The sequence below is a fragment of the Ranitomeya imitator genome, chromosome 9 (assembly GCF_032444005.1).
Source record: "Ranitomeya imitator isolate aRanImi1 chromosome 9, aRanImi1.pri, whole genome shotgun sequence".
Classification (NCBI taxonomy): Eukaryota; Metazoa; Chordata; class Amphibia; order Anura; family Dendrobatidae; genus Ranitomeya; species Ranitomeya imitator.
Genome location: NC_091290.1, coordinates 44,086,159 through 44,110,693, shown reverse-complemented (window position 1 = coordinate 44,110,693; position 24,535 = coordinate 44,086,159). Strand labels below are relative to the sequence as shown.

The 24,535-nt window shown below is 40.6% G+C and overlaps 1 protein-coding gene across 2 annotated transcripts in view; it reads right to left on the bottom strand.

Moving 5' to 3' along the window:
• The window catches only part of RASSF7 (Ras association domain family member 7), a 58,619-nt gene that overhangs the window by 9,257 nt on the left and 24,827 nt on the right, over positions 1 to 24,535 (bottom strand). The window contains exons 1-3 of one of the 2 annotated variants that reach the window (XM_069740148.1): positions 10,447 to 10,673; positions 7,230 to 7,424; positions 5,846 to 6,738 (exon numbers count right to left, since the gene is read on the bottom strand). In XM_069740148.1, coding sequence (XP_069596249.1) covers positions 5,846 to 6,738; positions 7,230 to 7,332 — 996 coding nt within the window. In that variant the 5' untranslated portion in view covers positions 7,333 to 7,424; positions 10,447 to 10,673. Of the gene's footprint in view, positions 1 to 5,845; positions 6,739 to 7,229; positions 7,425 to 10,446; positions 10,674 to 24,535 lie in introns of those variants that run through there. The other variant, XM_069740147.1, reaches the window with a different exon arrangement.

Sequence of the window (24,535 nt, the reverse complement as noted above, 5' to 3'; positions counted from 1 at the left end):
CGGTAGAGCTTATCCTTGTGTTGAACGATGGCTCTCCAGCGGTAGAGGTTATCCTTGTGGAGAACGATGGCTCTCCAGCGGTAGAAGTTATCCTTGTGGAGAACGATGGCTCTCCAGCGGTAGAGGTTATCCTTGTGGAGAACGATGGCTCTCCAGCGGTAGAGGTTATCCTTGTGGAGAACGATGGCTCTCCAGCGGTAGAGGTTATCCTTGTGGAGAACGATGGCTCTCCAGCGGTAGAGGTTATCCTTGTGAAGAATGATGGCTCTCCAGCTGGGATAGTACCTTTACTGTGGCATATAGGCAAACAATGGTGATCTACGGCCATTAAAGGGACACTGCAAAGACAGTCTATTCTATACTAAACAGGCAAATCTATAATGACCTCCCTACTAAATGATGGATTTGTCAATTTTAGATGCATAACACAGAATATGCCATTTCCAGAGCGGTTTGGTGAAACCACTCCTGCCCACTCACCCTCATCCCATTCGCCATATCTCCAAGCTCCGTTTTCTCCTTCCGCTAGTAAAAGGGACCTTCTAGAAGTGTTAGTTTCCTGGAAGTTTTGGGGGAAGTTTGTTAGGGTCTAATTCACCAAACGCGCTGGAAAAGTTGGCAAATACATCTAAAGCATGTGTTATTTCACCAAAAATGCTTTTCTTGGCCGTGGTCAGTCACGTCACCAATTATCAGTTGGACAACAAATTTGGATTTGATCACAGATCATGGAAATACCGATCCATAACACAGTATTGGCAAAAAGGCCAGTTTCCATGGTTTGCATCAAATGTTGGTTCCCTTCTAAGTCCTAATTCTCTAGGTGTTTTAATATAACGACATTATAGCTTTATAGGAACAGTCTGAACAGAGCCCTTTTTCTTTTTCGGTAAGGCACAGAAAGCCTCCTCAGAAAAGTGCAAGGGGTTATAGCCGTAAAGCTTTGGAAATGAATACTGAACTTACCCACAGAAATGGGATATACACCGCGTCTGACCAAGCAGTGACTGGCGGTGATATATACGGCTTTTGACCAGGTAGTGACATTTCTGAGCAGAACAATACAGTCTATTGTTTCCGATAAGTGGCCATTCAGGCTGAGGAGGCAAAGACTTCATGCTTCACTAAGAATACTAACAAAAAGTCCCGGAAAATGTTTGCCTTCCTTATCACTACTTGGTCTCTAGAGTTTTAAGAATCTCCAAAAAATATTTACAGAAGTGTGAACAACATTCTTTAGGAAGTTTTGGATTTCAAAATGTAATGCCCATTTAAAATGCGTTTCAATTATGTTCCTTGTTCTTGTGTTTTTCCTTCCATAAGTTTTCACAGACTTGTACATCCATGCCAGTGTTAGCAAGTTAAAGAGTAACTAAACTGGTATTTATCCTCCAAACATTGCAAAGTTATGAACTCTTGTAATATACTTCATTACCTTATTTTTATTCTCTCTCTCCCAAACACTATCCTGCAATGCCGTTTCAATGCCAAGTTTATGCTTCTTTAGAAGTGCCCTTCAACTGCTGCTCAGCAAAGATATTTACACTATACATAAAAGGGAATCCATCAGTAGGATCAATGATACTATGGTCATAGAAAGTTGAATGAAAGGATACCGCATACTCAGAAAAAGGAATACAAAGACTGTTTTAAATGGAATCTGTCAGTAGGATCAACTCTCCTAACCAATTTTTATAGACATGTAGGTCATAGAAAGTTGAATAAAAAAGCTAGCTTGATATCTGTGTCCCGATGTCTTATTCCAGAGAAATAAACATTTTTCTTAATATATAAATGAGTTGTTAAGATCTATGGGCCGGACATAGATCTTAATGAGAACCTGCCTTCAGAGGACATTACCAGTGAGACATGTAGATCAGGAGAGCAGACTGTCAGTCATTACTTGTCTCACTCTGGTAACGCCTACTTCCATTATAATAAGCTCTGGAGGCAGATTCTCAGGGAGATCTATGTCCGGCCCATAGATCTTAACAGCTCATTTACATATTAAGAAAAACATGGATTTCTCTGGAATAAAACATCGGATCGCAGATATCAAGATCTCATATTATTCCATTTTTAAGTACCTACACGTCTATAAAATGGGTTAGGAGAGTTGATCCTACTGACTGTTTTAAATTTAATCTGTCTTTGTATTCTTCTGAGTATGGGGTGGTCAGAGAAGCGTGGAGAAGTAAAGGTCCTGTATATAGATTGAATGAAAGCAGTGGAGGCAGTATTTTTTTGGACTGGGCTTACAAGGGGCCATCAGTAACATTGGCTCTGGGGCCCACGGTTCAGTTACATGAAAATATTAGTTCCATGAAAAATGCCCAAAGGAAAAATGGCCACAGAAAAAAAGCCCACAGCTATGAATGCCCACAGGAAAATTGCCTGCAAGGAAAGTTGCCCACACGGATATTTTCCCACAATGACAAAATAACTAGTTTATTAAAGAAGGCTAAGGCCGTATTCACACACGGAAAATTGGGTACAGCCGGGGTCACACTGTACGCAGGCCCCGGAGCGATATCACATATTACAGGTGGGGGGGGAGGTGAAAATAATAATCTATCGGTACAGCCGGAGTCACAGGGTACACAGGCTCCGGACCAGGGGCAAACATATCATTGGTGCAGCCACACAAAAGGTCCAAAAGTTAAGGGGGCCCATTTTCCACATCAAAACAGATGAAATTGTGCTTGATGATGAGCTATTGGACTGCAAAGGGCCCATATATTGTTCTTGCACAGGGGCCCAATTCTGTCTGTGTCTGCCATTGCTACAGAGCGATATAACATTCCAGGTGGTGGTGGTCGTGGCGGCGGGGGGTGGGAGGTAATAACTTATTTTGTCCATGTGGGCGATTTTCCTTGTGGGCATTTTTTGGTCACCGAAAATATTACATTACCCTCATTCATCAATTTATCTATACTCCTATATAATATTAAACGAGGTAGATTGATAAATGAATATTGAGATGCTGCTTCTGTCTGTTTTGCGCCAACTACTGCTCACATAGGGGGTGGGGGCTCCTGCACTGGGGCCCATTCACGTGTTCCCCTGTGGATCAGTCCAAGCTCAAGTGTAGGGATCTTGCCAAGCAGCAGTTAAAAGGAGCATGAACTGGGTATTGAAACAGCACTGCAGCGTATTGTTTGGGAGAGAAGGGTATAAAATAAGGTAATGAAGCACACTGAAGGCATCAAAACTATGAATTAACACATGTGGAATTATATACTTAACAAAAAAATTGTGAAATAACTGAAAATATGTCTTATATTCTAGGTTCTTCAAAGTAGCCACCTTTTGCTTGGATGACTGCTTTGCACACTCTTGGCATTCTCTTGATGAGCTTCAAGAGGTAGTCACCGGAAATGGTCTTTCAACAATCTTGAAGGACTTTCCAGAGATGCTTAGCACTTGTTGGCCCTTTTGCCTTCACTCTGCGGTCCAGCTCACCCCAAACCAGCTCGATTGGGTTCAGGTCTGGTGACTGTGGAGGCCAGGTCATCTGGCGTAGCACCCCATCACTCTCCTTCTTGGTCAAATAGCCCTTACACAGCCTGGAGGTGTGTTTGAGGTCATTGTCCTGTTAAAAAATAAATGATGGTCCAACTAAACGCAAACCAGATGGAATAGCATGCCGCTGCAAGATGCTGTGGTAGCCATGCTTGTTCAGTATGCCTTCAATTTTGAATAAATCCCCAACAGTGTCACCAGCAAAGCACCCCCACACCATCACACCTCCTCCTCCATGCTTCACGGTGGGGACCAGGCATGTAGGGTCCATCCGTTCACCTTTTCTGCGTCACACAAAGACACGGTGGTTGGAACCAAAGATCTCAAATTTGGACTCATCAGACCAAAGCACAGATTTCCACTGGTCTAATGTCCATTCCTTGTGTACCATGAAGGCCTGCTGCACAAAGTCTCCTCTTAACAGTTGTTGTAGAGATGTGTCTGCTGCTAGAAATCTGTGTGGCATTGACCTGGTCTCTAATCTGAGCTGCTGTTAACCTGCGATTTCTGAGGCTGGTGACTCGGATAAACTTATCCTCAGAAGCAGAGGTGACTCTTGGTCTTCCTTTCCCTGGGGCGGTCCTCATGTGAGCCAGTTTCTTTGTAGCGCTTGATGGTATTTGCCACTGCACTTGGGGACACTTTCAAAGTTTTCCCAATTTTTCGGACTGACTGACTTTCATTTATTAAAGTAATGATGGCCACTCTTTTTTCTTTACTTAGAATTTGTATTATGGCAAGAAAAAACAGCTAACAGTCTATTCAGTAGGACTGTCAGCTGTGTATCCACCAGACTTCTGCACAACACAACTGATGGTCCCAACCCCATTTATAACGCAAGAAATCCCACTTATTAAACCTGACAGGGCACACCTGTGAAGTGAAAACCATTCCCGGTGACTACCTCTTGAAGCTCATCACGAGAATGCCAAGAGTGTGCAAAGCAGTCATCAAAGCAAAAGGTGGCTACTTTGAAGAACCTAGAATGTAAGACATATTTTCAGTTGTTTCATACTTTTTTGTTAAGTATATAATTCCACATGTGTTAATTCATAGTTTTGATGCCTTCAGTGTGAATGTACAATTTTCATAGCCATGAAAATACAGAAAAATCTTTAAATGAGAAGGTGTGTCCAAACTTTTGGTCTGTACTGTACATATACACACACACAGACATACACTCGCTCATTCTTCCAATATGGGAGTCCATATTACCATGAGATCCATGTAACACCAGAAAGTGATTGGATTCTCACAAACAGGCAGAACCATATCTGCAATCAGGGGCTGTCACACTTTAGTAAATGTTAGATTGGTTGATTTATTTTTTGTCTGTAAAAACAAAACAACTGTTTTAGCCTTTAATTCGACATATCCTTTGACTGACCTAATATTCTAGAAGGGCTGTCATTTACAATATCCAGCTCTTGTGTTTTAAGAATCAACAAGAGGGAGTAACTGAGTTAATAAAAAAAATAAGTTTTTTTTTCCCCAAAAAAACAGAAGGTGCCCCTTCAATCTTATTTTTTGCTGATGAAGAGCAAATACTGAGATTATTCTGTAACATCAAAAGATCTCTCTAGTTCCATTTGTAGATGTGGAAATATTTTTTTAAACTAAATATCACTATTACGGTGGTGAAAATGAACGCCATAAAAGTACTCCTAGGAGCACAAACGATTAAACCAAAAACCATCACAAACGGACCTTGATACATTTTAGAAATATTTTATTCGAAGGGCAAATACTAAATAGTGAGCCTTGCTGGTGAAACATAAGTGCAAATCTTGTGTTTCACAAGATTCTGCAGATCTCGTAGAATCCACAGAGGATCGGACACTACATTTGTTACATTGGGCAAAGAAACAAACAAAAAATCTGACATTTGACCAATAACTTAAGAAATCGTAGCTTGAAGCAAGAAATTGTTTTGGCCTCTGTCTCTTGAGAATAATTCATTGAAATCAAGGAACAGACAAGTTCTGCAAAGTACCTACAATGTTCTATGGACAGATTAACAATTTCCCAAAATATTAATCTTGTCTAATATAGGAACATGTCATGTTCACCTAGAAAATACCAATGAGGAGAATAAACTATTCTTTTATTCTATAATCTCATTCTATACCAAGAAAAATACAACGTCCCGTCGTCTATGTCCTTTTTGATTGAGCACATGCTCTTCTATCATGGTTGTAGCTTAATTCGAGTCAGTCAAAATAGAATATTCAGACAAAGAAGGTCCATATGAAAGGAATAGACTTGAAGCATTTCACGTGCATAAGCCAAGCCTGGCTTTACTACAGATAAGCAGTAAGCCTACCTCTAGGTTTCTTCTGGCCTCCTCGCAAGCTCTTTCCACATTAGATAGATTACTTTCCAGTTCTTGGCTCTGTCCAATTTTGGCTTCCAATTCTTTTCTCATTTTTGCTACCATTTCATCAATATCAGCAGGACTGGGTTGCCCTAAAACCCTTTTTGAGGTTTCCTTTTGAATTTCCTGCTCTAAGGCCTCAGTCCTTTCGCTCAGTTCTTTAATTTTACGGGTGTAATCCTCCATTGTAGCTCGTAATTGTCTAATTTTATCTTGCCTTTTTTGCTCATCTAGCCTCTCTCTTTCGAGTTCATCCATCCAGAACATTTCCTCTGCAAGCTCAGCATCATTTCGTCGGATAAGTCGTTCCAAATAAGCGATCTCGTCATCCTCCTCGTGAGGTCCACCAGCTCTGCCCCTTTCCCATGTTTGAATGTCCTTGCCGATGGAGGAATTTTGCATTTCCAGGGCTTTAAGTTGCTCTTGTTGTTGCAGCACCTGCTTGAATATTTCCTCTTTGGTTGGTTGTCTCTGGGCAGTGTCTTTACCGGCGGTGCCATTTTGATACTTTTGTCTGTGCTTAAGCAAAATATCATTTGAACTCATAGGTCCCAAATTAAAAGTCAAAGATTTTTTGGGTTCTTTTGACCTTGTAACTTCTGTACTATGGGCCCGAGGATTAAGAGGCAAACTAGACCGGACAAAAGTTCTTTCTGGAGGAGGAAGAACACTGTCTGAAGAGGGGCGTTCTGTTAAGCTGGGTCCAGTGCGTTTTAATACAAAATGGACATCGTTGGCATATTGTCCACTCTTGGACAAGAATTCCAGTGGTTTCTCATGAGGGAGAAGTTGCCTTTCTTTCTCCCTTAGAGTCTGGATAAGGACATATCGTCCTGTCTGACCTGTAATATAGTAAAAATAAAGTTAGAAAGTGAACAAGAGTTTAGACTACACAGACCAGAAAACTAGAAAAACAAAGAAACGATTGGCCGCATAGAAGCCGATTCATTCAACTTTTCAAGAGTGTTTAATACATAGCAAAACCCCCAAACTATAAAACCAATGTCAAAAAATAATTGGATGGTTTATAACTATTTCATAGATAGGTGCTCCCACCTATCCATTGGTTAGGTCATAAATGCATGATATGTGCAGGTTCCACCAATGGGACTGCCACCTATTGGGAGAACAGAGGTCCTATGCCAATTTCGACTTGTCGGTGTCTCCCATTGTGATTTAGAATCTATGGAACTTACAGTACATAAAATATCACTCCCAAGCTGGGCTAGATAGTTACACATTTTATGTCACTTTACAGAATTGCTCCATCAACAAAATGTCTACAACAGATTCAAGACCAATGGCCAGAGAAACAGTAAAACCAAACACTCACCAATGGCCTGCGCCAAGGCGATGACCACATCCTGGCAGGATGTCTTCTCCGTTACCCCACACACGACTCTTTGTACCCCATCTACCCAAACTTTTAATTCCATGATGTAGACAGACGATTTGGAGCCGCAAAGACGACTGGGCAAAATGGATGATGGTCCGTTTAGTATCTCATCACAGTTCCCAAGATGTAAGCCTAAGGAGAAGAAAATAAGAGTTAATTTATCATCCAAAGGACGGAAACATTGTGCCAACATAGTTAAATTCCCATTTTCGATTGGGAAGCCTTAATTTACTGGTCAATCAAGGAACTATGAAGTTATATAAATCATAGAAGATGTACTCATTTGGTGAAAATCGAAGATAAAGGCGGCAGGAACAGAGAATATAAAGTTTAGGATTCCTGAGAAGCAACACGTCCAACTTCATGGTCCTTCATAAACTAAAGTCTACTGTAAAGGTTTACGTGATTCCATGCGGATACAAGAAGTATCATCAAGTTTTGGAGTTCAGAACAGATTGGATACTATTTCCTCTACTATGATAAAGTACCGTTGTGCACTCTAGAAGACAATATTATGTACACACTCCACGTGAGGAAGTAGTTTTATCGACATCCATGGGGTGGAAATAGTGACGTGCTGATACCTTGACACAGGAATGTGTTAATAAACAGAAAAACTTGGAGAAGGTGGAAGGAAAGATGGGCGCAATTGTTAAAACAGGAGGAGAGGCAATGAGTCACCATAGAAAAATCCGGAGACATGACATGCAAATCAAGTGAAGGTATATATAACTATGCATGTACACAACACCGTGCCTCATGGTATCGAGTCATTACAGGACATACACAATAACATAGAGGGCCGAAAATGGATGTGACATCACAATGCCATGTCATGCTATGAAGGGAAGATCATTTCTCCATATGAATGGGCACCAGATTATTAATCTCAATACTGTATCTTTTTCATGCAATCAGATCTAGATAACGGCATCACAATAGTGGACCCCATGAGGGTTCACACACAGCCTAAAATATGAATCAAAAGCCACAATTATTTTGTTGTAAATTCTAAAACTTTTGGTTCAGTAGGTGGTAAATGTATGATTATTGGGGGTACGATTGCTGGTATCGCAAGAACAAGGGTCCTAAAGTCCCGTGTGAACGGAGAGAGTGTGTGAGCATGTGCGACCACTGCTTCATACACTATATATGAAAGTGGTGGTCGCACATGTGCACTACGATTCCATTCATATCAGGGACTTTGGGCTCACCGTTCTTCGGATCCTGCAGCAGACCCCCAGCAATTATACTACTCGTTTTCCCCGAAATTTAAATATTTAATATATCATTATCTTTTATTATTTTTTTTAAAGGACGTCTAATCGGTATATAACTTTTAAAGCACCGAATGGGTTAAATGACTAAGAGAAACATGTATTAATGGTGCGATTTGCATATGGAAATTCTCAAACAATGTGAAGAATGCACACACAGCTATGTAAGGTAATGAATTGTATGAGGTCATCACAAGAAAAGGCTGCAATAGCAGGAACCAATCCCTTAGGAAATATAATTGATGCAATTAATATGATAATTATGCTGCAAATACGAGTAAGGCTATATTTATAGCACATGCTCACCATAAAACACCATTTACGGTTTATACAGATATAATCTTTATATAAAGTTGAGTAACTTTGTGAACACTTTGCTTTAACTTATCCCAAGTTACAGCCTGTGCTATAGTCCAGAGCTACATTAATGGTTTTCTTGGTCACTAGTGGAAGCCGTCAACAAATCTTGTCGACAGATACATTTCGAGCAGAGTCTTAGTTCCTATAATGTAGTGGGAAAGTGAAGTTGGCCATCCACATTAGATAAACAAACTGGACGATTTCTTTGGGATCCATTGTTTAGAGTGGCCTCCTGACCTGGATTTCAACCGTTTGTCCTCAGTAAGCATAAGCCGCTGCCAGATGTGTCTAGCAGTGACTTTTTACATAGTGGATATGGCATAAATATTTAAGATATGAATACCCCTTTAAACAAGTAGGACATTCTGGGAGATTTCAGCTCTGAACTATAAAGAAATCTGAATGTATTTCTGGTGTACCTCCCAATTAGTAGAAATTAAGCTCTGGAGGAGTTTGATATGTCACTTGTAAACTAGGGTTCAAAGATTACCCTTTAATGCTCCTTCACTACTTGTGGACTACCCAACGTCTTAAGATGTCAAGGCGGTCCACATACGACTCTACAAGGACATTTTAGAATATCCTCGCAAAGCATGGAGATGGCACAGATGGAGGTGAGGGGAATTAGCCGTCAGAGATACCGGACTCACCGTCGGGAAGGCAGACATGGTTTGTTACCATCTCCACCTTCCTGATCGTTCCTCTATTAACACTGTCACTGAGCATACAGTTTAGGAAGCACAAACAGCGATTCTTCAAGCGAACGCCGGGTGCTGAAAGGGAGCACAAGCTGCTGGGTGTTAGCAGACCCAGATCAGCATACTACTGCAGATTGCCCTGTAACTGGGGCTAATATGCCAACTCCAGTTACAGGGGAAATCAGTAAATATAAAAAATATATTTAAAATGTTGAAATGATCCGAAACCGAAAGGTATTTTAAAAGACCTTATGGGGTGAGACTAATTGAAAAACTAGAATAAAATACACACAAAAAATAAAAAGATGCTGCAAGTCCAAACCTTGGTTTCTAGTCCTTCCCCGATGTAAAAAAACTAAACATATATCTGATATAAAAACAATTGTTACGGAAAGGAAACACACAATTGAACATTAATTATTTAGTGAATTTTGTGATCTTAATAAATAAAAAAAAAGAAAATGTGATAAAAAGACACAAATATAAATAAAAAATAGTAAAGTTAAAGGAAAGAAGTGGTGCAGTATAGGAGGCTATGACCGGTGTGGCGCCTCTTTTGGAAGAAAAAAAAAGTTATTTTTTAAATTTTTAGACAAACCCTTGGTTTAAAGTCAAAGATTAAGACATCAATATAGAAAATAACAGTCAGTCTGAAGAAGAGGAGGAAATCAGCCGTAACTATTACAATATAATGGCTAATCATGCATTACTGATAATTTGCTGTAGAATTAAATGAGGCTTTGGTTAATAATTATACAGGAAAGAATTACTTTAAAATCTTTTACTGAGAACTCTTTTTTTTTCCAGCAGCATACTTACAGATTCCTCAGATACTTCTCGTGGGTGAGTCACCTGTTTTACGAGACTTCGACGCACATCGACCTGTCCAGCTTAGACTTTCCAGAACATCTCATATTTTTAAATAGAAGTTTTCCAAGGATCGGTTATTCTCGCCTAAGACACCAAGAACATGTTCTCCTCCGTTGAGATAAAGTCCATAGGAGCGATGGGTCAGATGATGTCAGCTACTTGTCCTGCCTGGAAATGGATCTCAGTCTCCCCTTGGAAAGCCTGATTTTTATTAAGCCCCCACCCTCTTCTCATTCCCCCCTCCCCAGTTTCAGGGTAAACGGGACTGGGGTGTGGCTGCTGGACTTGCTGAACCACCTCCTCTTAAACAATGAGGATATAGTAGCCAACAAGTCAAAGCTATTATCCATGAGCTACTAGTGGACAGGTAAAATTGGTTTTATGTCAAGGTGGATTTGCAGAGATAGATCGGTTTACTATTGTGGATGCACATAATACGCCAGGGCTTACTCTCTAAATAATGACCATCGCAGACATTTTTTTTTTTTATTGGCAGAGGTCAGAGGTGCCAATTTAGAGAATTTCCTGCAATGTAAAGTGCTTAATCTGCAGCAAAAATCCATCTCAAATTTGCATGCATAAAAGTGTGCATATATTATGCCCTCCTTAACGTGTGTTTTTTGCTTTCCACACTGAAAATCAATATAATTTTGCCACTTGCAAACATAAATGTCCAAAGTGAATCCAGTGCTTGGATATTTTTTGCAGCAAAACTGTCTTCTCATTAGTACATCATTTTTTGTTTCCTGAAGGCAGACCCAAAAGCACAGCAGACTACATTTGTTTCCCCCATATAAAAAAAAATAATTACAAAAAAAAAGGTATAAAGGCCAGATGGAGTACAAAGCGACTGGCTCTACAGGAGGTATCATCCTAATCCCTTATTTCAGGACATTAGATGGAAGCCCCTGATGAAGTCTCAATTGTGGGGTGAAACATGGTGTAACCTTGCCTTACGATATGGAGGCGAAACCAGAAACATTTTCCCCTCTCATATTTGGAATACTGCTGCAATGTGTGAACGCAACCCAATGGTTGGAGAGGACAGTATAATTTTATACTACTGTGCAAAGGCATGACTTTGTTTTTGATTGCATCATGGCCGAGAAGTTCTGATGAACTCAGACTGATACTAAAAATTGGTGCCATTTACAAATGCTTTTTAAAATATTGGTGCCAATTACACGGAAACGTGTAGACCCACCTTACTCTGATCAACCGGTTGGACGATTCAGTATACGATCGTGTAAAACACAACTTAAAAGAACATATAAATGCTAAGTATTAATCCTTGTTGAAAGAAACTACCGTAATTAATAGTTTCGAAGTAAGTTTTCCTAACAGTTGTGTAAACAGGGTAGATCCCTAACACTTTGTTTTATTGTCCAATGATAACATGGTTACCTGGGATGGACTCATTCAATGATGCCGAAGGTAGATGACCCCTCGTCCTAGCGACACTTTTAGGGCTAGGGCACCTGACTGCATTTTTGGACTGAGTGGGATCCGACAATACTCACTCTGACCAATGTTATTCTATGAGGTTGTGCACATCTGAGACTTTTTCCTGGGATGAAGCCAGTCCAAGGATAAAAAAAAAAAAAAAGAGAAGCTCGCAGCATGCCCGAGTTGGATCCGATTATTGGATCGGATTTGGCCATGCAAGTCAATGAGTCTGTGGAAAATATCGGAGGACACCCAGATGACATCTGAGAAGATTGAGACATTTTTTTCCATCTTCTCTTCATCCGAGAGAATCGGATCACACTGTGATATGCTGGTGTGACCCTAGCGTTAAACAAATCAATGGAATAAGAAAACTAGCCAACTGTGGACAGGTGTCTAACTGTGGTCTAACCAAGGACACTGAGAACATCAGAAACTTTCACATCCTCCCAAGTATTCACTCTCTCCTGTACATGACAAAGCCCCTCAAGTATCGCTCTACCAGTGCGTCTCCCAATGGTATCTCAATAGAATGGTTTCTAGTAGAACAATAAGAGTATTATGTATACATGTAAATTCATTCATCATGTGTTTTTCTAAGCTGTTTGGGTGCGAACGAGCATTGTAGTTATCATTAAGAAACATGAATAAGATTGTAGATGTACAGTTGGGTTTTTTGAGATGACCAGACATTGAGTTCCAGCTAAGTTTTCCCAATTCTTGTCTTAAGAAGATAAACACTAGCTGAAACCCAGCAATTTCAGCAAGATCAACCAACCAAATATTGTGCGTCAGGGTGTTCAGCCTCCTGCAAGGGCAGATATTGGTGGAAAGAAGTAGGTCTTACGATGGATGTCAACATGCTTAATCATTTTGTTCTCAGTGGAGATAAATTGGCCAGAGGTCTATGGCAGAGGTTTATTCCACTCTCCTTACTGAGAATACATGTAGACTTGACTGAATGAGCAGGTGTATGTTGAGGTCATGAACTATGACCCTCGGCTGTACAATGTTAACCGATGGTTGAGAATTGCCACATGGTCTTACGAAAAGGTCCCAAGGGTGGACATACCATTGGTTCAACCGCACAGGAGCCTGAGTGGTAAGGTTGCCACTACTAGAGATGAACGAACATTGTTGGCTCCCTCTTTAATTGGCAAGCTATAGCGCTCGCCGAAAGAGCTGCATTGGGAACCTGGATATTTGGAGCACTCCCGATAATCAGCTGTTCTGAGCCGCAGCTGCATGTGTCACGGCTGTGTGACAGTCACAACAAACAGGCTGTCCATACATGTATTGTGACTGTCACACAGTCGTGACACGTGCACCTGCGGCTCGGAACAGCTGATTATCGGGAGCGCTCCAGGTATCCGGGTTCCCGATGTAGCTCCTTTGGTAAGCTCTATAGCTTGCCGATTAAGGAGGGAGCCGGCGATGTTCACTCATCTCTAGCCACTACCACCTCCAAAGCAGGTGAAATTGTGCATTATAATGAGCTATTAGACTTCATAGGGTCCATATATTGTTCTTGCACAGAGGTCCTCGTCTGACTGTGGCCGCTACTGGGTTTGTACATGGCTAGTGGGTGGCCAAGGTGCGACCCATTCCCAAAATCTCAGCAGCTTTAAGCTTTATTATTAGAAGATCATTGAAAATCAGTTACCCATTGTTTGGCCCTATTCACACATCTGTGTTTTACATACATTTTTTCAAATCAGTGTTTGCATGTCCAATTTTCAGCATCTATTTAAAAAAATAAAATAAAATAAAAATAACCAGAACTGTTACATTTTAGTTTGATTTGTTAACCAAACTCATTCAAGTGAATGAGTCAAAAAAAAATGCATAGCACTTGGATGCCATCCGTGTGTCATCACCCAAGTACTGGTTGTTGTTTTTTTTACTATTTATTGAGCAGAAGGAGATTAGAATTTTTTCTTTATGCTACACGGATGTTAAAAACTGAAACAGTCAGTATGTATGCAAAAAACCTGGACATCTGAATCACAGCTCAGCTTCTGCACAACCATTAACAATAAGTCATTTACAAAGAATGTCTAATAACATAGTTGTGAGCCTATAAGACTTAAGGTACCGTTACACTAAACGATTTACCAACGATCACAACCAGCGATACGACCTGGCCGTGATCGTTGGTAAGTCGTTGTGTGGTCGCTGGAGAGCTGTCACACAGACAGCTCTCCAGCCACCAACGATGCCGAGGTCCCCGGGTAACCAGGGTAAACATCGGGTTACTAAGCGAAGGGCCGCGCTTAGTAACCTGATGTTTACCCTGGTTACCATTGTAAATGTAAAAAAAAAAAAAAAAAAACACAACATACTCACATTCCGATTGTCTGTCATGTCCCCCGTCGTCACCTTCCCGCACTGACTGTCAGCGCCGGCCGGCCGTAAAGCAGAGCACAGCGGTGACGTCCACTGCCTAAGCATTAGGTTACAACTAATGTCATTTTTTATACTTTGCACCAGGTTCTCCGCGAGTTCCACCATTTCCCAACAAATTTTTCTTACACATCATTTCCTACGTGGTATTTACAGAGCGAGAAATAATTCACCGATGTGACCTCATTACCAGATATTGTTGAATCGGGGGAGACAAAGAAGCTATGTGCTGTGCAAGGGGCTCGGAGGCCAATTAGTCCCAATTACTCGAGTAATTAAAGGCCAATTATAGGGTGGAAATGGATTTTTTGCCTTTGGTGTTTACTTTCATTAGGAGGGATGATAAGATGGATCTGAAGACAAAGATACAGTACCCGGCATTGTGGTATCCGATCACATTTGACCGGAAAGTGACTGATCTATAGGATACGTCCCTGAGCTTCTACAAACAGCCCTACTTTATCTTCCTCTTTGTATCCAGATGATAAACCTGGGCTTTTGTATGTATTTGCTCAGCAAATACTTTATCTAAATGGCTTCATTTAAATACAATTTGTTTTTGTGACAAAGACCTCAAGCCATTGTGTCACCGCAAGGTTACCCATCTTCTAAGGTTTATTGGGCTGGGTGATGATTTCACGGCAGGTATAGAAATCCATAATCTTTTATTCATAGATTTAAACTATCTCCTGGGAGAACAAAAGATCACGCATGTTAAATCTCAACATGCCTGGCCCTTCTTTCCCTTGACATCTGTTGATGGGTAGAGTTGTGACTCCCACATACACAATGGATGGTTGTATATAGGTTAGAAAACCAGTGTTTCATTACTCTATTTGGGAACTCGGAGTTAATAGATGGGTATTCCCTAATTCAGGACCGTCATATTATTAGCTTAAAGCAGTGTTTCCCAAACTCCAGTCCTCACGGACCCCACAGGTCATGTTTTCGGGATTTCCATAGTGTTGCACAAGTGAGAGAATTCCTGAGGGCTTGATGAAATTTCCACCGCCTGTGCAATACTAAGGAAATCCTGAGAACATTTTTCAGTTTATGGAAAATCAGGTAGTCATGATGGCTACCTGTATGGTCAACTTTTAGGGTGCATTTTCACGTTCAAGTTTTTGAAGTCCAAATTTTCACCTAAACACGTGGACACACCTTTGGCCGTAGTTGGATTTACAGATGGATTCCAGGCAAAAGCAGTTTCATTGTTAATACCTGTACAGTTTGGCAACTAAGCGGACACTTTTTTTCTGAAGTCTTCATGAAAATTCCACCAACCTTCTTGTCAAGAGCCACACCATAGGAGCACCTTCACATACAGGTGTTTTTTTTTAATTAATTGAAAACTTTCTACCATTTTCCTGTAGAAGGGTCTCTTGAGCTGAGTGATCTTCAAAAAAAAAATGCAATCCAAAAATCTGTTCCTGCTCAGTTCTGACAGCGTTCTCTGATCTCGCCTTCCCTACTGCCATCTCTAAAACTAAGAGGATGATGCACACAGCTCTCTAGCGGAGAGGGGAGAAAATATCTTATTTGATATATCAAGTCTTATGAAGAGCATAGAAAACTGGCACTAACAGATGAAGAAGCCACTGGAGGTTTCCACATAACCCACTCATGTCCATTCAGTGGTTAGTCTGTTGCTTTGAACCTCTTGGGTCCTGTGGTCAAATCCCACCAAGGACAACGTCGGCAAGGAGTTTGTATGTTCTCCCCGTGTTTGGGTTTACTGATCGGGAATTCAAACTGCGAGGCCCAATGGGGACAGTCATGATGAGGTCTGTACAGCACTGTGGAACATGATGGCGCTATATCAATGAACATAAACAGTTGTTTCCTCCTGCAACCAGTGCTGAACACTTCCAGGGCATTGGCCAGGTAACACATAAGGTTCACTACAGCGCTAATGATGGCCATTGGTATTCTGCAGGTCCTTGTCATACCCGTTTGACCACAGATGACCTCAGTTAGGATCAACATCTCATGTTATGCAACTCGGGCCAGCAGACATACCAAGCTTTTCAGCACACACTGTAATTTACCTTGAGAAAATGCTAACACTTATCACTATTCGAGTTCACCTAAGGTAATGTCACATGACAGTTCTGGACTTCCGCCATGACACAAAGCACAGAAATGTTGGCACTTACTTACTACAGTCAATCAAATGTATCCCACAGCTACATCAAGAGAAACATTCATGCAGGGATGGATCGGACTGACAAAGCCGCCTATAGTCATAATGTGAATGGGTTAAAGAAAGGGGGTCATTAATAAATAAATAAAGAAGGGGGGTCATTAATATGACTTGTAGAAAATAAATTCCCCTAGTGATCGTCACCATTAATACAGTCATATAGTATGTTATTATCTACTGCTTTATATTAAACAAGCATTTTATTCGGGAACAGTCCTCCTTGAAGAATATTAGTTTGCTTAGGAAATCATCCAAATCACGAAGAGCTCTTCTTTTCCAACAACATTGCTATTCTGGAGCACTGGCTGTGTTTGGTATTGCAGAATAAGCAATTTAAAAGAGGAATTTTAAAGGATTTTTTAACATTTAAAACTTAGCACCTCCTCTAAATGCTGCAGCTCCTCTGATTCTGGAACAGTTTTTCTTTTTCTTCTGTGCCCCACTGTTCCAAAGTTATACCCCTTGGAAATAAAGATGTAAATTTGTCCATAAAACAACAAAGCATGGAACTTATTTGTGGGCGTGGCCATGTTTTGATTGCTTTTTCACCTCTCAGGCTGGCCAATCAAAATATGGCCACGCCCACAGACATTCCGTACCATATACTCAGTTGATTAAAAGGAAAAAAAAAAAAAAAAATCGGCATCATTATTACCAGGGGGCATAACTTTGGAATGGTGAGGGACAAAAGAAAAAAGAAAACTGTTCCAGAATCAGTGGAGCAGCAGCAATTGGAGGAGATACTCAGGTCCTATTTAAGTGAATAGGACTAGTCTTCAAACCCAAAGACCATGAACAGGCACAGTGCTATTCATGGACCGAAATCTGATTTCCTAATCTTGGAAAACCCCTGTAAGGTCCAGCACCTTAATTTCCTCATAGGGCTGAAACAAACCACAGTATTTGTTTTCTCCAAAACCAACACTGCTACAACTCCGTATCTGTTATTATAAATCCAGATAACAAGTCACATCTTCCGTGTCCATGTGGAACCACAAGTCCCGGGAGAGCGCTCTACGACTAGACTGGAGTCTGATACTCAATTTACTACAACCCAGAAGACGTCTTGCAATCGAGTAGAAACCATTACAATACTACGGCTATACGAAGTAATGTGCTCGAAAAGAAATTAATGGAAGAAGGAATACGTAGACCGTAACAACGTGCCAAAATACTGGCGTTACTGACCGTAGAATTCTGCAATACAGTGAACATATTGAGCAAATTTTCTTTAACCTCATAAATGGAAATTTATTTTTTTTCCACTTTTGTTTTTTTTACTCTCTTTCTTCCAAGAGAATAAACTTTTCTATTTTCCCGTCCATACAGCCATGTGAGGGCTTGATGTTTACAGGATAAGAGAATTATATAATTTGAGAGCCATAACTTTTGCTTACTTTTCAGATAAATTGTATGTGTGTAGGTTTATTTCTGGGCACACTAGAGGTTTTTTTTTGTTTTTTTATTGCTACCATTTTAAAGGTCCAATATCAAACTTTTTGATTTCCTTTTATTCAATTTTTCTTTGCGGTAAGGGAACCTGACCAAAAAAATAGCAATTCTGCCATTTTTTTTATTTTTTTTTCCTCCAGATTTTCATATTCAACATCTGGGATATTTTTGTTTGGACAATAACGTCACCAGACTCAGGGGAAAGGGAAGGGGCCCATGGGTGTTGAAAAAGTCTTCCTTTCCTCCATTTAGTGAGGACTCCCTTCCATTATTCTGCTGATATGATGAATGACTGAATTTTAGTGTGGTCACATTTTAAGCATCTGATTTTTTTTTTTTCAGGAAATGTATATATACACATTTTTTGAGCTTAAGGCTTGGCCTGTACGCCGACTCTGCCCGTGCGCCGACTCTGCCCGTGCGCCGACTCTGCCCGTGCGCCGACTCTGCCCGTGCGCCGACTCTGCCCGTGCGCCGACTCTGCCCGTGCGCCGACTCTGCCTGTACAAAAATCTCATCCTAGTGATGCAGCCAAAAAACATTCAACGTGTTAGACATCCTGTGCTATTTATTCTGCGGAATATGACAAAATATGCAACGAATCATCCAAGACACACGTGAACCGAGCCTTACGTTCTTATGGCTGCAACATCAAACCCAGCTTTTGTTTTGCTGGTCGGAGCTCTAACGTGATGGAAGAGGTGTTTAGTATGGGATTATGTCCAGTGTACCGATAGTTAATCTCTCCATGCTTTCTATTATAATGCGGTATCTAATATATTAGTATATTAGAGAGAACGGGTCATCAGAGAATGACCTACTGTTTAAAAAAAAAAAAAGTTAACTTTTTTTTAAGTTTGTCAATTTTTGTTGTTATATCACGATGTGTGTTAATATAAATAAAATTAGAAATCCTGCGATATTCACACTGGCCACTGGGGCTTTTTTTAGATTCATACTTCAGTGTTTACAGCAGGTTCGTTATCATCAGAGACAGGCTTACTATGACAGGTAACCCAGCTGATAGCACAGGATGCACCAATCACAATAGGTGATCGCACAGCTCCCACTCCCTTTATAAAGGTCTTTGAACACACTCATTAGAGGCTGCAATACAAGACCGGCTCTGGGTCAGCCCCTTGCTGCTAATGTACATGTGAATTTATTGAAACAGAAAGATAAACTAGCCCCAAGTGGCCACTGTGAAAATTGCTTGAATTCATCATGATTTTTTTTCTTTTTTTAAACACAGATTATGATAAAAGGGAAAAAAAAAACAAAAAAAAAATAAAAACAAATTTTGATTTAAACAATAGGTCATCCCCTGATTAAACATATAGATCAACCTTCGGCCCTTACCGGTCAGTCAACATAAAGAATTGCATTAAGTGCATTGGCCCGATGGTGGATATAAATCTTATCAGATGAACTCGGCTACCTGTATAAACAATGGGGTTGGAGTTGAGACTTTGAAGAACTTACGAAACGTGTGTGTTTGTATGCCAAGTTCAGGTGCAGCAGCGTGTATGGAGGGGAAAGCTAATATGGCCACCAATCTGAGTAAATATACGCAACACTTGGCGACGGACAAGTGCTCCTCGGCAGTTCCTGAAGAGTCCTCTCTGTATTCAGCGCTAGGTGACTAATGAACACACAAGACCTTTGTCTTCTGCTTCCAAGACTTCTCATGGTCTCATGTTTGGAGAGCCTTAAGCAGTCAGTCAACGTGTGGTTAGACCAGATGCCACCTGCGAGCTCATTTTTTGTGATCACAGCCTTCGAAGCGACTTTGCCGGTAAGCCCGTCAAACAGGTTGAGCAGAGAGTGTTGTGCCGGACCGCCGTTATCTGCTCCTCGTTGTTCCCCTCCGTATGAACATTCTTGTAGATTTGAAAAATCACATTCCAGTCAGCGAAAAACAAAGAAAAAAAAAAAATCAACTTTCGTTCCATAAGTAAAGCGCCGACATGGGAGGGAAGCAGTTTTTACAGTCAAGAATGACAGGTGACGAAAACTAGACAAATACTTCTGCGCTCACATGTAGAATTAAAAGGCATATCCACCTTTAAACGCCATGTACCAATATTCGGCGAGTAAATTAAATGGGTTGTTTGGAATTACCGTATTGACCCATCATGTAGGCGATCAGAATATCACATTGACCAGCCAATATATGCTCCAGAAAGCTGCTAACATCAAGATGTTCTGGAAAAGATGGCAGCCGATTGGCGTGGGTACCACGTGTTGAACCCCCACCACTCATTTTGATGACCTATCCTTTACTACCCACCAACCCCCTTTAAATCACCTATCTTGCAGTGGTCCCGAGTCAAAAGTCTGTATTGTACTCCAGAGCTGCATTCACAGTTCTGCTGGTTGAAATCTACACCATTTTCAGCCTTGTGTCAATTGGTCACTATAAAACCCTATTCAGTTGCATTGTGCTCTACTATAGGAGCATGTTCACACTTTGCAGTTTATTTTCATGCAGAAAAACAAAAAAAAAGTATTTGATGAGGGGTTATGGGCGGAAAACTGCAGCGAGAATTTTGTTGCATCCCCCCCCCCCGTATAGCCTCAGTCATCCCAAAAGGAACGCCATTAAAAATGTTAATCGCATGCCTATATGCTGCGTCCTTCTGCAAAAAACAAACGTAAGGGGAAAAAAAAAGCATTGTGTGAATGAGATTTTAAAAACCAAATCAATTTTGCTGTTGCTGTAAAAAGCTCTGGATGGATAAACGCTGTGAGGGTTAAGAGGTCCTCTTGTGGACTTTCAGTACAGAAATATGCCACATCTGATCATGGCCTTACAGTAGGGCATCTGGTGGAAAGTCCATACTGCAGATCATCTAGCAAGGCATCATGGGAGATTTTATCTCTGGAGGTTGACAGAATATTTAATGCAGTTGTGGAAAACAATATAAAAGTATACATAGCGTGAATATACTGACCAGCACAGAAACCCTCATCGAGGCTTCATTTCAGCAGGATAGGATTTCGGTCACCCTTTATTATGCGAAAAGTTTGGCTTCATTTACACCTGCACCAAAGGAACTGACACTCTACAAGATATATGAAGCTCTTGTTCATTTTTTGCCAGAATTCAGGTTCCACCCTCTGGCACCATCATAAAGGAGCCATTGTCTTAAGAGAGAAGGGCTGGGTTATTCTGCCTGCGGCCGCACTAAGATAACTCCGCAAACTCCGCAGACTATGCACCGCCTGCAACTTCTAAATGTTGTTTTACCGACGTCCACATTTTTTCTTCCGGGATAGCCCAAAGAAGGAAATTGCTCGGACTTTATAATGAACTATTTCTCTGCTGAAAATATATTGTGGATGCCCGGCGGCCTAAATATTACACCCATACATGTACACGCAGGACTGAATCGCTAGTGGTGGGTAGGAGGGTCAGCGGCCCTATTACAGGACAACTACGGAGAACGAGGCATACATTCCGGAACTCGGGGACAAAGTAGTTATCTGTTATATTTATCTTCTCACGTTCCACACTTGAGGTAGTAGAGAGGAAACGGTGATTGTGTCCGGGCGCTGCCAAGGATCTCATGATGACCCAAGTATTGAAGAACCAGATTTATTTTTTTAAAAAAAAGCTTTTGAATAAAGCATTTACAATTTTAGACCAGAAAAAAAATAAAAGTGACTACTACATGTAAAAGCAGGACCATAGCGATGAAGGTAACAGAGGATGTGACCCTGACCGTGTTGGAGGAGTCAGGAGCCCGTTTTCAGTTGAATGTGAATCTTTGGATACACGTTTGGTTGAAATCTACTGAGGTGTAGAGAGCCACCGGTTCCCTGCACAGTCGGAAGGTGAAGTCGTCGAGTCCTTCGCGGGTGGCTCGTGAGGTCACTATCATGTACCATCCGCCACCTATGGGCTCGGAGGATGAAGAGGCCAGTGCTCAATGCAGGAGCTCGGACAGGTAAGAAGAATCATTTATTTATTTTTAAGTGTTTTAGAAGAGCACTTCCATGGGAGACATTATAAATTAAAGGGTCCAGGACAGAGATCTTTATTACAGGATGGAGGCCAAGATGGGAAAATTACTGAAGAGGATGCATTATTTCAGTAAGGGGGTCAAGATGGATGCCAAGATGGGACACAATTACTGAAAAAGATACTCTAATAATGTAAGGGTCAGGATGGAGGCCAAGATGGGACATAATTACCAAAGAGGATACATTATAAAAGTAAGGGTCAAGATGAAGGCCAAGATGGGGCATAATTACTGAAGAAGATACATTATTACAGTAAGGGGTCAAGATGGGGCATAATTACTGAAGAGGATAATTATTACAGTAAGGGGTCAAGATGGAGGCCAAGATGGGACATAATTACTGAAGAGAATACATTATTACAGTAAGGGTCAGGATGGAGGCCAAGATGGGACAATTATGAAAGAGGATAAATTATTACAGTAAGGGGTCAGGACGGAGATCTTTATTACAGGATGGGGGCCAAGATGTGGCATTATTACAAGTCGGGGGAAGGATGGCACAGGAAAGAACACATTATTATAGTAAGGGGCCAGAAAGGAGGACATTATTACAGGTTGGGGAACATTATTTCAAGATAGGTTCCAGGACAAAAGTCAGAGAGAAAAAAAAAAGCAGGGTGCGCTGGCAGGGTGCAGCGGACCCGATTAATGATGGCTGAAACATGACAGAAGACATTATTACAGGGACCCGCACATCTGACTAATATGCTGTTGAGAACCCAGTCCAAATTTTGCACCCATAGGACTGTAGTTCTGCCGCTGTGTAAGAGTCATTAGTTTTCCCATAAATCCTCCTTGTATTGTGCCTCAAAATTCTCCAATTATCTGTATTGTGTCACGGTTCACAACGCAGGGGACATGGATAACGGGTGAGTAAGTACGTGACAATGCCGGTAATATATCAGTCCTTCTTACCCATGTGACGTCTAGTCATTGCATTAGATGGTCTGGGGTCTATAGCGGTGTTCACATCACAACAAAGGGACAAGCCCCCCTTGTTTTCTCAGTATTCTCAATGAAACCAACTATGGGAACGTTATTGTTATTGTAATGAGGCCGATACTCAGGATTAAGATTTCACCCTTTTGTGATATTTCTTGACATTTCTGATCTCAAGTGACAATGCTTCCCGAATTAAAGGGACAGCGGCCAAACAGAGAAAGAGCCATATAGGAATGTGGATAGGAGTAATGTCCACTAGCAGGAGAGCTGAAGAATGTTAAAGACCTTTCCATTATCATCACATATAGTAAAGAACTCGGGTGGATGGTTTCACTCAAAAGAAGACTACACTACTAAGAAGTCTGCAGATAAGATAAAGCCCACCTAGTCTTCCTTTATATAGGATCTGCTAAAAACGCCAATACTCTGTACAGGTCACTTTGTTTCCTTTTACTTCCTTTTCTAATTTGGCACCAAAACGTGCCCCCCCCCCCCACAACCCCCTTTACCCAATACTTAAACTCTCCCCCCCTCTCTTATCTTGTATGGAACACTAAAAGGGTCTTTTGTGTAGGGGGGGACAATGCCGTTCCAAGAAACTGTCGGAAAGAGATGAATGGTGCTATTGTTTTCATAACATCTACTCTAAAAATCACCACCAGGGAAAGAAAATTAAAAAAAAAAAACAATTAAAAAAAATAAATAAAAACACAAAAACTTATGTTAATTTTATGCTGTCCCAAAAAAAATAAATTTTTATTTTAGTGGTTTTCTAATGCAATAATAAATAATAATGTAGAATGTAAACGAAACGAGCTTTCCGATACATCTTATGATTCAGTTCGTCACCATTTTTCAAGAAATTAGCTTTATATCAAAGAACCATCGATGCTCAATAAAAACGTTCAATCAATTTTGCTCCAATTTGTGGATAAATAAATAAATGATCTATTAGAGTCAATAGTTTAATGAAAAAAACAAGCAAAAAAACCCCAAAAAGGATAGTGTATTCCTTACTGCAGTACATTTTACACTGTCTAATAGGAGAAGCTTGGAAAAACCTTCAATCTTTATTTGTTTTTTTCCATATGAGAAAAAATGTGCAGCAATGATGGTAAAAAATTGGCACGAACCAAGAACAGATAAAAATCACAGTGATGAAAAATGGTATGCAAAAAAAAAAATAAGTAAAAAAAAAATAAATAAAAATAAATAAATTAAAAAAAAAAGACTTGTCAATTAATTTCGTAGGCCAGGACTCCTGGCTGATACATTGGGATGATTTACTAAAACCATCTAACTTTTACAAACGGAAAACTTAAGACTTCACAGTCCTAGATTGCGCCACGTTCATCAAAGTGGTGCGGTTTTAGGTTGTCTAGTCCACATCATTTTTATTTTGTTCCCCAAAGATATGACAAGTTACTCCATGAAGCCATGGTTTCCCTGCCCACTGTAAGATATGTGACACAAGGGGACACAACCTGTCAAAAAATAAAATTTAGGTAAGACCTTAATTTTGGAATACGTGAAAAAAAAAAAAAAAACGTTTTTCATCAGTGCGCTG